Source organism: Capra hircus, chromosome 21 (assembly GCF_001704415.2).
Source record: "Capra hircus breed San Clemente chromosome 21, ASM170441v1, whole genome shotgun sequence".
NCBI classification, from domain to species: Eukaryota; Metazoa; Chordata; class Mammalia; order Artiodactyla; family Bovidae; genus Capra; species Capra hircus.
Window position 1 is genome coordinate 41075522 of NC_030828.1, and position 18253 is coordinate 41093774.

Sequence of the window (18253 nt, forward strand, 5' to 3'; positions counted from 1 at the left end):
CTGCAACTACTGAGACCAGGAGCAGCAGCTGCTGAAGCCCACACGCCTAGAAGCCGTGCTCTGCGACAAGAGAAGCCACTGCAGTGAGACGTGTGCGTGCCGCATCGAAGGGTAGCCCCCACTCACCACAACCAGAGAAAGCCCTCACAGCAACAAAGACCCAGCACAGCCAAAAGAAAGTACATAAATAGAAGTCTTTTTTTTTAAAGAAAAAATACACTGGAAGGATACATCTATTACTAATGAAAGTGGTTACTAATACAGAACTAAGGGTGGACGGGCTCATGGTACGCACAAGATTTAATTCAGAACCATGTATTAACTTGGAGAAGGCAATGGCACCCCACTCCAGTACTCTTGCCTGGAAAATCCCATGGACGGAGGAGCCTGGTGGGCTGCAGTCCATGGGGTCGCTAAGAGTCAGACACAACTGAGCAACTTCACTTTCACTTTTCACTTTCATGCATTGAAGAAGGAAATGGCAACCCACTCCAGTGTTCTTGCCTGGAGAATCCCAGGGACGGGGGAGCCTGGTGGGCTGCCGTCTGTGGGGTTGCACAGGGTCGGACACAACTGAAGCGACTTACCAGCAGTAGCATGTATTAACTATTCAAAAAATAGAGTCTGAAATGTTTAAAAACTTTTACAAAGTCTATCTAAAGATGATCCAAAATATCACTACGCATTTATAATTGCTCAGCTACATACAGCCTTTTAAATCTTGTGACCCTGAGCCTATTCATTTAGTCATTTGTTTACAATTCTTTACTACTGAGGTAGTCCCAGAATTACCTTAAGATGGCAAACATATTGGTCAAAAGCAACTCAGCAGCACCTGGATTCATTACCTGTTTATTGTTTTATGTTGAACAAGTCATTTAAACTCTTGCCCATTTTTCCTTCTAAAACAGATATACTTGTTACCTATGATTTAGGGAGGGCGTCAAAATTAGAATGATTCCCAATGTACAGAAAACACTCTTTAAATGTTAACAGGTGTGGGACTTCCTGGTGGTCATGTGGCTAAGACTCCCTCCTCCCAATGCAGAGAGCCCAAGTTCTATCTCTGTCAGGGAACTAGACCCCACATGCTGCAACTAAGAGCTTGCACCCCACAACCCACAACTAAGACTTGGTGCAGCCAAATAAATAATTTAAAAAACATTAACAGGTGTTATTCTTAAACAGTTTTTTTAATGGACACATACTGCTTTCATCTATGTAATCAAACACCAGAGTGTTTCAAATGAATCCAACAAAAATTTGCAGCATACTCAAAATCCAGGAAGTTCTTATCAACAAGTAGTTTCAAAGTACTGGAAAGCAGGAAGTGAAAACAAAAAAAAAAAAAGAAAAGCACAACAATGTAAACATACACAGTGCAAGCCACTGTGAGTGCAGAGAAGGGGTGATACACTGCTCGCTTAGCCTATCGGTAGAACCAATGACAATCTTACAGGGAAAGTGTTTAGAGAACCGGATTCTACCAGAATCCTTAAGTGACTTTTATCATGCCGGTTCCCAGATCTGGCTGAGTATCAGAATCACCAACTATACATTTGAAAAACACAGATTCCAACTCCAGACTACTGAATCACAATGACCAGCGAACAACTGTGAGAATCTGTATCATTATTATTATAACTAGGTATTGGAAACACCACAGATCTTACTTACAATTAGAGACTACTATTTTATCTTCAGATAAAATAAATTTAATCATTGCCTTTGGTAGCTTCACAGGAAGGACAAGTAAAGGGAAGGGGATATTATAATTACTTGTTCCTTTAAATTATGTCATTAAAGCACCTTTTAAGATAAATAAGTGTTATAAGTAATGACTACCACTTACTGAACAATTACTCATAAATGACTGGAAAAAATGCCCAAGACCATTCCATCCCATGAATGTCAAGAGGAGGAGATACAGACAATTCAATTTTCAAAAAGGCAAAAGCTCTAAACGGATACTTCACCAAAGATGACACACAGATGGTACATTAGGTGCTTAACACCATATGCATTAGGGGAATTTCAAATTAAAACAAGGTATCACTACACACCTATTAGAATAGCTAAAATTCAAAATACTGACATCAAATGTTGACGAAATATGGAGCAACAAAAACTGTTCCTCAGTGATGGCGGATATACAAAACAGGTACAGCCACTCTGGAAAACTGGCAGTTTCTTAAAAAACTAAACATACTCTTACCGTACACTGGAGCAATTAAGCTCCTTGCTATATAGAGTAAGTGTCGATGTGCCATAACTCATAATTACTCATGTGCCATAACTCATGTATGTGCCATAACTCATAATAACTCATAATTGCCAAAACGTGGAAGCAACAAAGATGTCCTTCAATAAGGTGAGGAGACAATAATCTGTGGTACAAATGTACAACGAAATATTAATTCAGGACTAAAAAGATCAGGCCACAAAAACAGTTAAGGAGGAACCTTAAATGCACACCACCAAGTCAAAGAAGTCCATGTGAAAAAACTACATACTGCATGATTCTGATTATGTGATCTTCTGGAAAAAGCAAAACTATGGAAGACAGTTAAAAAGAGCACTAGTTGTGTTTTCCTGGCAGTTCAGCGGTTGACACTCCACACTTCTACTGCCGGGGGGCATAGGTTCAATCCCTGGTTGGGGAACTGGGAGTTCCAAGTTGCAGGTGTGGTTTGGGTTGGTGCAACCAAAACCAAACAACAACACAACAACAAAACGAGCCGCACTTGTCACGCATTTGGGTTGGGGAGGAAGGAATAGGTGGCACACGGGATTTTCAGGGCAGTGAGAAATCACTGGTTACCATAAAAATGGATGCATATGATTATGTATCTGTCAAATCCCAAAGAATACACAGGACAGAAAGTGAACCCTAATGTAAACTATGGACTTTGGTTGATAATGTTGGGTTCATCAATTTTAACATGTACCACACCAGTAGAGCTTCTAATGTTAGGGGAGGTTTTGATGGGCAAGGTGTTATATGGAAACTGTCAGGTCAGTTCAGTCGCTCAGTCGCGTCCGACTCTCTGCGACCCCATGAATTGCAGCACGCCAGGCCTCCCTGTCCATCACCAGCTCCCGGAGTTCACCCAAACTCATGTCCATCGAATCAGTGATGCCATCCAGCCATCTCATCCTCTGTCATCTCCTTCTCCTCCTTTCCATATGTGGAAACGGTACTTTCAGCTAGATTTTGCTATAAAGCCAAAATTGTCCTAAAAACTAAAGTCTAAACAAAAAACAACAAAAAAGTCTAAACAACTAAAAAACAAAATTGATCTAAAACCTAAACTCTGAGAAAGAAAACACAACTTGCAAAAAAAAAAAAATTAAATGGCATTTTTAAAAAAATGCTTTTTTAATAAGAAAAATATATTTCAAAGTTGTAAAAAGTAACAGAGGCCCTGGAATCCTCGTGCGTTGCTGGTGGGAAAGTAAAATGAGGCAGTCACACTGGAAAACATTTTGGCAGGTTCCTCAAAGAAGTTGAACATGACCTAGCAATTCCATTCCTAGGTATATAATAGGAGGACTGAAAAACATACATTCACACAAAAACTTGTGCATATATGTTAGCAAAAAGTGTAACAGAAACACTCAAATATCCACCAGCTGACAGACAAAATGTCGTATACCCATACAATAGAATGTTATTCAGCCATAATGAGAAATACTGTAATCTGCTACATAGTTGAACCTTGAAAACATTTCCTTAAGTGAAAGAATCTGTTCACAAGCTATATATTGTGATTCCTTTTATATACAATGTCCAGAATAGGCAAATCCTTGAGATATAAAAATCACTTATAGAGACAGAAATTAGTGACTGCCACCGGAAAGGGGGAATTGGGACTAATTGCTAATAGGGACTAACTGCTGAACTGGGTGCATTTGCACGTGATAAAAATGTTTTGAGATTAGAGTGATGATGAGGACACAACATAGTCATACACTAAAAACCACAGAAATGTCGTCAATCTTCTGTATCCACAGGTTCTGCATCCATAGTAGATTCAACCAACTGTGCATGGAATATAGTCAGAAAAAAAAACTTCAGAAAGTTCAGAAGCTTAAATTTGCAACTGCAGGCAGCTATTCACACTGTATTTACAACTACTTACCTTGTACTAGGTATTATAAGTAATTTAGAAGTAATTTAAAGTATAGGAAGAATATGCAAATACACTATTTTTTATAAAGGACTTCAGAATCCAGAGATAGAGGGGCAAGGTGGGCGTGGGAGTCCTGGAACCAATCACTTCACAGATACTGAGGGACAAGTGTGAATTATATCGCAATTTCATTAAGAACTTAGGGTGGCCCTAATGGATGAATGTTCCCGAGTTACTTAACATCAAGAGCTAACATCAGGAAAGATGTTTTATGCTTTTCTGACAGAAGACCTCATCACCACCTGTGAAGTATTCTCATCCTCCAACACCACCCCAAAGAAGAAAATAAGCCAGTTTGGATCAAGCCCCTATATCCAACTAACCAAATTACAGGGGAAAACACACAGGACAATGGAATGTGTTAAACTGTATTAGGGAAGCATGCAGCAAAACAAGACTCTGGGGATCTTTACAGAACCAAAGACTGATTTCTTCAACAGGAAGTAGCAAGGAAAAGGAAGAAAGATGGAGGGGGTGGTTCCAATCACAATGTGTTATTTGGATCCTGATTCAAACAAACTGTTCAAAGATAAGTGCGAAAACTAGTATTCAAACAGGAGGTATTTGATAATATTAAGAAATTACTGATTTTTCTTAATAATTTGGCAATGCAACTACAATTCTCTTTTAAAATCTTTATCTTTTAGATATATACTGAAATATGCATGGATGAAACTGCATGCTTCTGGGACTTGCTTTGAAATAATTTGGGATAGGGTAGTGGACAGAAGTATAAGTAAAATAAGACTAGTCATGAGTTGTTACTGAGTGATGAGTGACAAGTTTATGGGTGGTTCTTGGTATTTATTTTTCACTGTGCTGGGTCTTCACTGCTTTGCTCTGGCTTTCTCTAGTGGTGAATGGGGGGCACGTCTTCGTTGTAGAGCTTCTGGGCTTCTCATTGTGGTGGTTTCTCTTGTTCCAGAGCACGGGCTCTAGGAGTGAAGGCTTCAGCAGTTGTGGTGCCACAGGCTCAACTGCTCTGCAGCACGGCTGAATCTTCCCAGACCAGGGATTGAACCCAGGTTCACTGCATTGGTAGGCAGAGTCTTATCCACTGCACCACTAGGGAAGTCCTGATAACTATGTTATTTGTGAATTTGTTTAAAACTCTCCATCATCTTTAAAAATTAAAGGAAGAGTACATGTAATACAATCATACTTACAATATAAAGGATGAACTCTTAAAGAGAGGAGCTTATATGGAGGAAAAGTGCTAGATTTCTCAAGAGAAATCATGCAGGAGGAACACTCTGAACTAAAACAATGGTAGTAAAGGAACTATAAGCACGGATTAAATCAGGGTTATTTCCTCAGGTCAGTAGCTAGGCTTCAAAGATATTAAAGCCAAAAAAAAATTTTTTTTTAACTAGAAAAAGCTCCAAAGCTTTCAATCTATATGCAAAGGAGACTGTTTCCAAAAAATTAACAGTCACTAGATTAAAATACATGTATTAGGCTATTGAGACTATGTGTATTAGAAAGTCCCTTGAATCACTATAGTAAAGTTCACACGTCCAGTGAAGATCTTTCCTGCTTCAGAACTTCTTCTAATGCTGTTGTTTTCCTCTGAAATACCTATAAATTAGGTACTCATACTTGAGATCTAGAAGTGTCCATATCCCCATAAAGGCTTCACAAAAATTAAATGGGTTATGGCTACATCATACTAAATGCTGGGCTGGATGACTCACAAGCTGGAATCAAGATTGCTGGGAGAAATATCAACAATCTCAGATATGCAGATGATATCACTCTAATGGCAGAAAGTGAAGACCTAGAGAATCTCTTGATGAAAGTGAAAAAGTTGACTTAAAACTCAACGTTCAAAAAATGAAGATCATGGTATCTGGTCGTATCATTTCATGGCAAATAGATGGGGGAAAAGTGCAAACAGTGACAAATGTCACATTACTGGGCTCCAAAATCAACGTGGACGGTGACTGCAGCGACAAAATTAAAGGACACCTGCTCCTTGGAAGAAAACCTATGACAAACCTAGACTGTGTATTAAAAAGCAGAGATCACTATGCCAACAAAGGTCCATATAGTGAAAGCTATGGTTTTTCCAGTAGTCATGTATGGATGTGAGAGCTGGACCATAAAGAAGGCTGAGCACTGAAGAATTAATGCTTTCCAACTGTGGTGCCAGAGAAAACTTGGGAATCCCTTGGACAGCAAGGAGATCAAACCAGTCAATCCTAAAGGAAATCAAGCCTGAATACTCACTGTAAGCACTAATGCTGAAGCTCCGATACTTTGGCCACCTGATACAAACAGCTGACTCACTGGAAAAACCCGGATACTGGGAAAGACTGAGGGCAAGAGAAGTGGGTAACAGAGGATGAAACGGCTGGATGGCATCACTGACTCAATGGACATGAGTTTGAGCAAACCTTGGGAGATAGTGAAGGACACGGAAGCCTGGCGTGCTGCAGTTCATGGGGTTGCAAAGAGTCGGACACAACTTAGTGACTGAACAACAAACAACAACCTATGTATTAACTTAAAATAATTCTTACCATATAAAAACTGCTCAATAATTGCTTAGGGAAAGCTCACTATCTACAACGGTTTCCCATTCTATTTATTTTCTCAACATCCTGTTAATTTCTGATTTATCACATTTTATTATGTCTAGAGTACAATTTCCAACAGCAGCAAGTTCCTTGCTTCATACATCATATATCCAGTACACAGCACAAAGTAACACTCAAATATATTCAATGAATAGTCATACTGGAATCAATAAACCCAAAGACTCAACATTTTTAGAAGAACCTACTGATCTCTTTAGCATCTACCAATGGGAAGGATGATAACAAACATTAACAAAAACAGGGAATAAAGGAGAATGATCAAGTTAAGTGTGCCTTGGTGGGGGGAAAGAGGGAGACATCTGAGATGAAATAAATGACGTATTGACTCTGAAGCAGAAAATTTACACAGAAAGTTAGAAATATTTCTCAGATATCTGAAAGTCAAAGATACAGTAGTGCCTAACAACACGGCTTCCAGAGGCAGCCTGCCCAGGGTTAAATTCCAGCTCTGCTACTCTTAGATCACTTAACCTCTAGGCCCAATAGCCTAGCATCAAACTAAACAAAATAACAAGAGAAACCAACTGTTCCCAACTCGTTGGGTTTTTAGGATTTAAGGACGAAATACTGAAGCACTGGAATAACACTTAGCAAAAACAAGCAAGCAAACAAACAAAAGCCCACTGTGTATTTCAGAATTTACAGTAAAAAGAACCAGAAACCCAGGTAACAATAACTGAAACCAAAGTAGAAGAAACATATGAAGAAAGATGATAAGTAGATCAAAAGGAAAATAAGGGATTACACAGTAGAGACCAAAGAAAAGATTTTGAGGAAGAACTCTCAACAGCAGAATGTGCTGGTTAAGTATTTACGATCTGTAAGAAGGCAGCAAGATTTGGCAATTTGAAGGTCAACCACTGACAGAAAAAAGGGTCCTATTAAAGCTCAGTGGGGAGTAATGAGACAATAGAGCAAAAAGATTATACAGGATTAAAAAGCAAATGGAGAGAAGAATTATGTATTAATGGTCCCCAGACTTTTTGTTTCCACGACTTAAAAAACAGGGAGACTATGACATAAGATTATGGACTCTTAATTCTACCAAATAATTTTTTTTTTTACTGTGTCACCATCATTTGAAATAGAAAAACTGCATAACAGCAAGACTTTATGAAGGCTGAAACTCTCAATAAAAGTAGTACTTTAATGAAAAATCTTTTTTATAATTTCATAGTAGATTCACAAAAATTTTGTAATAAAAAAGGAACAGGATTTGCAAATCATTATTCTAGACTATCTGAAGGAAACTCTGACAATAATAGATTAGAAGAGAAACACTTACTGCCCCCAATTCAAAAGGAACAAATCAAGTTATGTCTGAGAGAAACATCTCCTATTAATTTAAGATCTTTAAATGGCAGTATCTGTCTAGTTATGACAAACCTGTATGCCAGCGTATGCAAACACAGACACTAAAGGTTTACATTTGCTGGAGAATTAGTAATGTTAGAACACAAACACCAGGACTATATTTTCTACCTATCACTTGTGTCATAACTAGACCTACCCATGTCATGGGGGCTCAATAAAACTCTTTCGAAACAGACTGCAGTGGCGTGTATGTTGTTGTTTAGTTGCTAAGTCACGTGTGACTCTTTGTAACCCCATGGACAGTTTTCCACTAGGCTCCTCTGTCCATGGGATTTCCCAGGCAAGAATACTGGAGTAAGTTGCTATTTCCTTCTCCAGATGATCTTCCCCACCCAGGGATTGAACCCACATCTCTATAATAAATTGTAAGTCAGACTCTATTTCTACAAAATATACTAAGACAATAACAGCAGTTTCAAGAGTGGTGAGAAGACCAAAGACTTTGGATTCAGATGAACCCAGGTTCAAATCTGAGTTGCAATACTCATAGCTGGCAAACAGTTACTTACATTGTTGAAGTGTGTCTCCTTATCTGTAAAACAGGAATGATACTGACCTTATCAGTTTAAAATACTGATGTAAGGGCAGTTCCATTCTATATAATGCGAACTGGCTAAATCCTAAAAACAGTCCTTTTTTTCCAAGTCCTAGGCCAATTCAATCCAAATCTCTGGGAGATGAAACAGAGGCCTGCATATTAGGGGGGTTGGGGCGGGAGGGATTTCCAGTGATTGTCAGTAGCACTCTCACTTAGAAATCACTGTCCTGGAGCCTTACTAACATAACAGAGTTTTTACCTGAGTCCCAGGTAAGGAACCCTCACAAAAATAAGAGTTTTAAGATATTCTTTGGTTTAGCTCCAATCTTCTAAGAAGGAGCTTTATCCAAAATTCCTTTTACAGAAAAGAGAACCATACTGCGAAGTTTTGGTTTAAAAACCTTTCCAAAGCCAGGAAAAATAAAATCCACGTGGAAATTTTACATCAAAAGGAGGTATACATTAGCCACTTTGTAGTCATTACTGAATAGTTTTAGTACTAAACACTTTAAGTAATGCATAGATGAACAGTATACTCAAGGCTGTATACGAAATGATATGCAAGTTATCTTACTTCTATGTTATCTTTCTTAAATTAAGTCTAAGTTTACAGTTTAAATCTATTCATGCTTCACGTAAACTCTCCCAATACATTTTCCATACATTTTAAAATGGACATCTCACAAGCATTCTTACTAAAGACTTTGGACATGTAAAACAAATTCAATATTCTAAATTAACTAAGTAGCCCAATAAAACATTATAGAGAAATATATAGAAGAAAAACACACAATCATGAACATTTTGTTCCAAAAGAATCAGTGTGAAATAATAAAAATTCCTAGGGGGGAAAAAAAGTCAAGAGTCTAGACAAACACCGTATAACTTCTTCAAAGTAAGTAAACAAAAAGTTTAAAATGGCTATATCCGAACTAATGTGCCAACAGTAGATACACTGAAAGCAAGCAAGCAAAATGAATTTTCCTTAAAAGACTTCTGTTAAGAGGAGAATTAGAAAGCAAACCAAAAGCTAAGGTAAACAATGTAGACCTCAAGTTGCACAGATTTTTTCTAATTCAGACACAAGTAAGACATTTTGTGAAGCTTACCAATGACTAATGTATTCACTAACTTAGAAAGTGTTTAAATTAAAGCTTTTCCACAACAGTACAAAGGTTATAAATGCTGTATTAGGGACTGGTGAAGTATTATTTAGTGAGCCTAGGCTTCAATGCATTTGTAAATGCAGTTTTCAGAAATAAATGCCTTTTGCACATGGTGTAATAGAAAGTTGTTCATCAACAGAATTCTGTTTGTCCCAGATATTTTAAAGCAGAGCACACAGAAAAGAAACAACACTTTGGATATGTTATATTTTTAAAAGCCCAATAGTGTATCAAAGCACTAAAACGCTGAATTGCCAACTTGATAAAGTGAATTCACTTTTTGATAAAGTGTCAAAATATATGTTTTACTTTTAAAAAGTTTTTACTTTCCCCACTTTGTAGAGACAAAAAGTCGACTGGTTCAATATCAAACTGAAGATGTATGTATTTGTTTGAGGACAACCCTTTTAAGCTAATCCAATCTTCTTTCAACGCTACATTTCCCTAATAATTCACCCCAGACATATATGACATGTATATCAGTGAACAATACCACATACACTCTAAATATACAGCAGTCTGAAGAACAGGTGCAGCACTATTTAGATGCATGCTTTTTTCCTTCTAAGCCTAAATTTGCCTTGGAAAGTGATTTTAAAATAAACACAAACATCCGAAAGAGTTGAACAATCCTGTTAAAAAGATGTAGCTCTTCTGAAATCCACGACATAAGCCCTTAAACTACCAACATCTTCCAAAAGTTAGGTGAACCAATATCTCTAAAGTTTCACCTTAAGACCGAGTCCGGCTCAATTATGAAGGCTCCTAAGGATATTTAACTCTGCTGCCCCTGTGCGAGCTGGTAACATGAAACAAATACGTTTTACTCCAAGCTAACATTAAATCTTTTCTCAATCGTTTCCTGAGGACGGCACAGATAGTCTGGTTTGGCTTTTTGTGTGTAAAGATGGGAATGGAGGAGAGGAAGGCCTGGTGAAGGGTACTCTAAAAGAAAAAGTCGGTACAGAGCAGCGTTGATGAGTCAGTCACTAAGGACGAACTCAAAGGGAATCGAAGTGAATAAGGCAGCATCCCAGGTAAAAAGGTACTTAAAAGTTGGCGGTAGGAAATGAAAACTTCACAGGTCAGCCGCAAGCCATTGTGCGCGGCAGCAGCCCTGGAAAGAAGCGTGGCTGTCAAAGAGTAAGGGCTCCCAACTCCGGGGGAGGGGGGCAGTCACGCCAAATCGGAAACAGGGGGGTGATCCGGGAAAAGGTGGTAAAATCCCCAACCCAGTCCCTCTCCTCGGGTTCTCCATCTTAAGAGGCAGAAACAGGAGCCAGCGCAGTGCCCGACAGCCCCACGCCGGATTCTCCCACAGAGAGGAACTCGGCCCCAAACCCCGGAGGCCCGCGCAGAACGCCTCCGGAGGAGCCCCCGCAGACGCCATACTAAAAGCCAAAATGGCTGCCCCAAGGAAGCCCGCACCGCGCAGCCAGTGAGGTCTGGGTAACAAGCTTCTGCGGGAAAGGGGGAGGGGGGTTCTAGAAGAGCCGTCTCCAGGACTATCGCCCCCCGAGCTGCACAGGTAGGTTCCTCTCGGTCTCCCAAGGCCTCGAGTTCCGAATGAGGGGAGTCCCGGCCCCACCCCCCCCACCCCCGGCCGGGAACCCAGTCGCCGCAGCCGTCCCGCATACCGACCCCAGCGAGGTACCTGTAGTTCGGCCCGCTCCACCTCCCAGTGCGCCCGCTCCATCTCGAACCGAGCCCACTCGTGCTGGATGTAGTGCAGGATCCCTGGGATAGTGTACTGCTGCGGCCGGGACAGCTCGGGGCCTGCCGCGGGACCCGCTCCCTCGGCGGCCGGAGGACCCCCGCCGCCCGCCGCTCCATTCCCCCCTGGCGAAAGGCTCATGTTCCCCCCGGGTCCTTGCTGCTGCCGTGGAGGGGACGCCATCGCCGGGCCGCCACCACCGCCTCCGGCGAGCTCGTCCATTGTGTGTGGGGCCCCGGCCGGGGCGCAGGGCGAGACGCCGACGGCTGGGGGAAGGGCCGGAGAGGGTGGCCCCGCGCTAGCGGCGGGGCGGAGGCCGGCAGAGAGAGGGGCAGGGAGGGGGTCGTTGCTGTATGCCTGCCGTGGGTCAGAGCAGGGAGCTGCCGGCCGCCGCCATTACAGTCCCTCCTCCATCTGCCCGTCTCACTCACTCACTTTAGGGGAAGGGGGGGCCGCGGCGGGAGTGGGAAGCGGGGGCAGGGTTGGGAAGGGGATAGACGTAGGGCCGCCGCTCCCGCGCAGCATGCTGGGTAGAGAACGCCGATGCCGCCGCTCGCCTGCTAGCCAAATAGAGTCCGGCCTCACCCTACGCAGGCGTACTGAGGACGCAGTCGGCCTGCCGTTAGAGGCGGAGAAAAAGCCTGGCCCCGCCCCTAGGCCAGCCCCCAGGCTCGCTGGAGGTGTCTGGTGGCCGGGACCGGATTGTGGGTCACCGTCTCCGACATTTGGGAGGGAGTCGGTTTCTGCCTTTTCAGGAGTGGGTTTCCCTCGCTCAGCCAATCCACTCAGCGCCATTTCCCACTCAAGAGTCTCAGCGGCGCTTCTGCCTTCGGAGTTGGGTTTTAACCTGAGTGGTCCCTCTAGCCGGCCGCAGCCGGTCCCGGATTCCTGACGTTTCTTTTGCATTCCTTGCGTGTTTCTGGCAGTCCCAGAGGATCGGGCCTCTTTCTCTGCTTGTCACCCACTCTTTCTCTGGTTTCCTAGCACCAGTCAGTTCCCGGGGCTTTGGGGACGTTCTCTTTTGACAAATAGCCCTGATCCTCCAGGAAGTGAAGACTGGTTCCCTGTCTCCGGGCTCTGGTTCCAAAGTCTGTGCTCCCCCCAGTCGCAAGTTGCAACCTGTACCACTTTGCCTCACTGTTTTCCAGTTCTGGGGTGGGCTGTGTTTGGGGCGTTTGAGAGAGGAGCAGGAGCGATTGTTTTCATTTTTCTCTTGGGAGAAGGGAAGGTGAAAAACTTTAGATCTTGATAGTGGGTAGAGGGAGAAAGAAAACTTAAAGGAGGCTGATTAACAGACGTTTTAGAAGTGAATGGGGCTCACAAATATTGTCATTCATAGCAGAATCTTTTTATTTATTTATTTCAATTGGAGGCTAATTACTTTACAGTATTGTAGTGGTTTTGCCATGGGTGTACATGTGTTCCCCATCCTGAGCCCTCCTCCCACCTCCCTCCCCATCCCATCCCTCTGGGTCATCCCAGTGCTCCAGCCGGAAGCACCCTGTCTCATGCATCGAACTTGGACTGGTGATCTGTTTCACATATGATAATATACATGTTTCAATGCTATTCTCTCAAATCATCCCACCCCCACCTTCTCCCACAGAGTCCAAAAGACTATTCTATACATCTGTGTCTCTTGCTGTCTCGCATATAGGGTTGTCGTTGCCATCTTTGTAAATTCCATATATATGCGTTAGTATACTGTATGGGTGTTTTTCTTTCTGGCTTACTTCACTCTGTATAATAGGCTTCAGTTTCATCCACCTGATTAGAACTGATTCAAATGTATTATTTTCAATGGCTGAGTAATATTGCATTGTCTATATGTACCATGGCTTTCTTATCCATTCGTCTGCTGATGGACATCTAGGTTGCTTCCACGTCCTGGCTATTATAAACAGTTCATAGCAGAATCTTTTGATGGAAATAGAAAATAAGAGCATTGTGAAGACAAAATCCTAGATGAGTGGCTAAAAATGTTTTTCTTGGTTGTTTGCGTGAATATAATATACGCATGAAAGACAAGGTTAATTTTTTAAGTACCATAGTACGTGTTTTTGTGTGCTTAGGTTGCCAGAAAACATTCTTAATGAACTAGTAAGCTTCTAAAAGTTAATGTAGCTAATAATCATTTGGTTAAAAAATAGGACAAAAATATTTAACAACCTAAGAGAAAAGATTCATTAATTACAGCTGTGCCAGGAAATCGCATATAAAGTTCACTGCATTAATTTTTTTTTCTTCTCTACTACCAATAAAGATTTCACGACCATTTAGAGTGTAATTTCAGAGAGATAAAGTGATACATCTTGTTTTGTCATGTCTGCTTTACTGCTATTATTGTTTAATGGAAAGCAGATTGGACTTCTTACCCTTGCTGCCATATTTTATTTATATATGAAATAAGGTCTGAGACCACAGCATTAAGAACTATCTCTCCATTTTATAGAGAGACAGCCTGCTATTCAATCTAACATATAACGTGCTTATTCAATCTTGTTCTTTTTCAAGGGACCTCCTAGCAGGTTAAAAGTTTACAAACACTATACTGCTTCAACACCTAGTATACACCAAAAGGAATTTGTGAGAGGATGTGGCTGACCTCTCTTACATTGGCATCAAAAGAAGAGGAATATACCCACTAACATTTCCTGATTGTACATCAAGCTCAAATAAAGACTGGGTTTATATTTTTCCTCCTCACCCACCTTCAAAACAACAAACTTTCTTCTATTACCCATCATGTTAAGTGGCACTGCATTCAAACCTGAGGCCTGGCAGTCATTCATTCTAGTACCTTCCAGTCCCTTTCTCAGTATTATCTTTTATCTATCCCATTATCTTCATACATGTCTTAGTTTAAACCTTTCCACCTCTACTCTTTACCCACTTTCTACTACCACTGATGTCTGAGTGATCTTCAAAAGGTAGGTCTGATCCTGTCATTCCCTGGTTACACTGTATTAATGATGACCAGATTTAGAATAAAGCCCAAATTTTAGCATAGCATATAAAAGTCCATCTTTTTGCCTAATCTACCATCACACCATCATGGTACCCCATTCTTCTCTCCAGCTAAACTGCACCATTTTGAGTTCAGAAAATGTATTATGCTGTTTCATTTCCAAGAATTTAATACATGCTATACCCAACTGGCTTGCCTTCCCATCTTCCTTCAAAACTCAAATATTTCCTCCTCCAAGAAGCTTATTATTTAGAGACCTTATCTTAGTAATAGTATCCCATGCTGAACTCCTAATACTCACTACATTTATTTATTTTATCTTTAAAAATTAATTTAATTTAATTGGAAGCTAATTACTTTACAGTATTGTGGTGGTTTTTGCTATACATTGACATGAATCAGCCATGGGTGTACATATGTCCCCCATCCTGAACATCCCTCCCATCTCCCTCCTCATCCCATTCCTCTGGGTTGTCCCAGTGCCCTGGCTTTGAGTGCCCTGTTTCATGCATGGAACTTGGACTGGTCATCTGTTTTACATATGATAACATACATGTTTCAATGCGATTCTCTCAAATCAGCCCACCCTCGCCTCTCCCTCAGAGTCCAAAAGTCTGTTCTTTGTATCTGTCTCTTTTGCATATAGGGTCGTCATTACCATCTTTCTAAATTCCATATATATATGCATTAGTATACTGTATTGATGTTTTTCTTTTTTGCTTACTTCTCTGTGTATAATAGGCTCCGGTTTCATCCACCTGATTAGAACTGATTCAAATGCATTCTTTTAAATAGCTGAGTAATATTCCATTGTGTATATGTACTACAGCTTTCTTATCCATTCGTCTGCCGATGGACATCTAAGTTGCTTCCATGTCCTAGCTATTGTGAACAGTGCTTTGATGAACCTTGGGGTACATGTGTCTCTTTCAATTCTGGCTTCCACAGTGTATATGCCCAGCAGTGGGATTACTGGGTCATATGGCAGTTCTGTTTCCAGTTTTTAAGGAATCTCCACACTGTTCTCCATAGCGGCTGTACTAGTTCGCATTCCCACCAACAGTGTAAGAGGGTTCCCTTTTCTCCACACCCTCTCCAGCATTTATTGTTTGTAGACTTTTTGATAGCAGCCATTCTGACTGGCATGAGATGGTACCTCACTGTGGTTTTGATTTGCATTTCTCTGATAATGAGTGATGTTGAGCATCTTTTCATGTGTCAGCTATCTGTATGTCTTCTTTGGAGAAATGTCTGTTTAGTTCCTTGACCCATTTTTTGATTAGGTCGTTTATTTTTCTAATATTGAGTTACATGAGCTGCTTGTATATTTTTGAGATTAATTCTTTGTCAGTTGCTTCGTTTGCTATTATTTTCTCCCACTCTGAAGGCTGTCTTTTCACCTTGCTTATGGTTTCCTTCGTAGTGCAAAAGCTTTTAAGTTTAATTAGGTCCCATTTGTTTATTTTTGCTTTTATTTCCATTACTCTGGGAGATGAGTCATAGAGGATCTTGCTGTGATTTATGTCACAGAGTGTTTTGCCTATGTTTTCCTCTAGGAGTTTTATAGTTTCTGGTCTTGCGTTTAAATTGTGAATCCATTTTGAGTTTATTTTTGCGCATGGTGTTAGAAAGTGTTCTAGTTTTATTATTTTATAGATGGTTGACCAGTTTTCCCAGCACCACTTGTTAAACGGATTGTCTTTTTTCCATTTTATATTATTGCCTCTTTTGTCAAAGATAAGGTGTCCATAGGTGCGTGGATTTATCTCTGAGCTTTCTAGTTTGTTCCACTGATCTGTATTTCTGTTTTTGTGCCAGTACCATACTGTCTTGATGACTGTAGCTTTGTAGTATAGTCTGAAATCAGGCAGGTTGAGTTCTATTCTTCTTTCTCAAGATTGCTTTGGCTATTTGAGGTTTTTTGTATTTCTATACAAATTGTGAAGGTATTTGTTCTAGTTTTGTGAAAAATACTGTTGGTAGCTTGATAGGGATTGCATTAAATCTATAGATTGCTTTGGGTAGTATACTCATTTTCACTATATTGATTCTTCCATTCATGAACATGGTACATTTCTCCATGTATTTGTGTCGTCTTTGATTTCTTTCATCAGTGTTTTATAGTTTTCTATATATAGGTCTTTTGTTTCTTTAGGTAGATTTATTTCTAAGTATCGGAGAAGGCAATGGCACCCCACTCCAGTACTCTTGCCTGGAAAATCCCATGGATGGAGGAGCCTGGTGGGCTGCAGTCCATGGGGTCACTGAGAGTTGGACACGACTCAGTGACTTCACTTTCACTTTTCACTTTCATGCATTGGAGAAGGAAATGGCAACCCACTCCAGTGTTCTTGCCTGGAGAATCCCAGGGACAGAGGAGCCTGGTAGGCTGCCGTCTATGGGGTCGCACAGAGTCGGACACGACTGAAGCGGCTTAGCAGCAGCAGCATTCCTAAGTATTTTATTATTTTCATTGCAATGGTGAATGGGATTGTTTCCTTAATTTCTGTTTTCCCATTGTTAGTGTATAGGAATGCAAGGAATTTCTGTATTAATTTTATATCCTGCAACATTACCATATTCATTGACTATCTCTAGCAATTTTCTGGTGATGTCTTTAGGGTTTTCTTTGTAGAGGATCATGTCATCTGCAAACAGTGAGAGTTTTACTTCTTTTCCAATCTGGATTCCCTTTTATTCTTTTTCTTCTCTGATTGCTGTGGCTAAACTTCCAAAACTATGTTGTAGTAGTGGTGAGAGTGGGCACCCTTGTCTTGTTCCTGACTTTAGGGGAAATGCTTTCAGTTTTTCACCACTGAGGATAATGTTTGCTGTGGGTTTATCACATATGGCTTTTATTATGTTGAGGTATGTTCCTTCTATGCCTGCTTTCTGGGGAGTTTTTATCATAAATGGGTGTTGAATTTTGCCAAAAGCTTTCTCTGCATCTATTGAAATAATCATATGGTTTTCATCCTTCAATTTGTTAATGTACATTGTATTTAAGTTGTCTATATATGTATTCCTCAGTAACACTCATACTAAACACTGTGAAAGCAAGACCTGTGCATACCAGGTACTATAAGTCTTTGCTTTTTTTTTTTTTTTTTTTTTTTTAATTTCTGAATTGGCTGCTATTTTTCAGAAACTCTTGTTAGTCCTTGGTGATCCACTGAGAATCAGACAGACATAATCTCTGCCTTCACAGACTTTCCAGTCTAGTTTTAGGTAAATTACTTAGCACCAAGCTGTCTTTCTTTCTCAAACTCTTGTCCAGATCTGTCTTAAAACTGTCTCTTGTGCTCTCTATTTGAAGAATTCCAGTTGAACTTCTCTACATTCACTTTGTCTATGGTTTCATAAATGTCCAACAATGCAATCCTAAACCATATTCTTCCCGGATCATAGTCATTTATCTGCAGATTGTAACCTCCTGGAGGGGCAGGACCTATGCCTCTATGCCTCTGTTGTTGGACATGGTACCCCCAGTACCTGGCACAGTGAAATCTCCAATAAATGTTTGATGAATAACGTAAATTCAGACTGGACTTACGTAAATATTTTTTATTCACCTCAGACATTTTTATCAGTTTTTGCTACCATTGTACCAATTGTCTCTTGAGGTTAAATGACCAGAACTGTCCTGAGTACTAGTAGTAAAGGCAACAAAATCATCTCCTCTTTGGGGAAAATATATTTT

The 18253-nt window shown here is 40.6% G+C and overlaps 2 protein-coding genes across 6 annotated transcripts in view; one reads left to right on the plus strand and one right to left on the minus strand.

Annotated features, from left to right (window-relative positions):
• STRN3 (striatin 3) overlaps positions 1-12052 on the minus strand; it is a 105819-nt gene extending 93767 nt beyond the window's left edge. For 3 of the 4 annotated variants that reach the window (XM_018065900.1, XM_018065902.1, XM_018065899.1), the window contains exon 1: positions 11526-12052. In XM_018065900.1, coding sequence (XP_017921389.1) covers positions 11526-11807 — 282 coding nt within the window. In that variant the 5' untranslated portion in view covers positions 11808-12052. The remainder of the gene's footprint in view (positions 1-11525) is intronic. The other variant, XM_018065903.1, reaches the window with a different exon arrangement.
• Positions 10627-18253, plus strand: part of AP4S1 (adaptor related protein complex 4 sigma 1 subunit) — a 47052-nt gene continuing 39425 nt past the window's right edge. Inside the window, exon 1 of one of the 2 annotated variants that reach the window (XM_018065905.1) lies at positions 10627-11399. The gene's annotated coding sequence lies outside the window, so the exon portion shown is untranslated. The remainder of the gene's footprint in view (positions 11400-18253) is intronic. The other variant, XM_018065904.1, reaches the window with a different exon arrangement.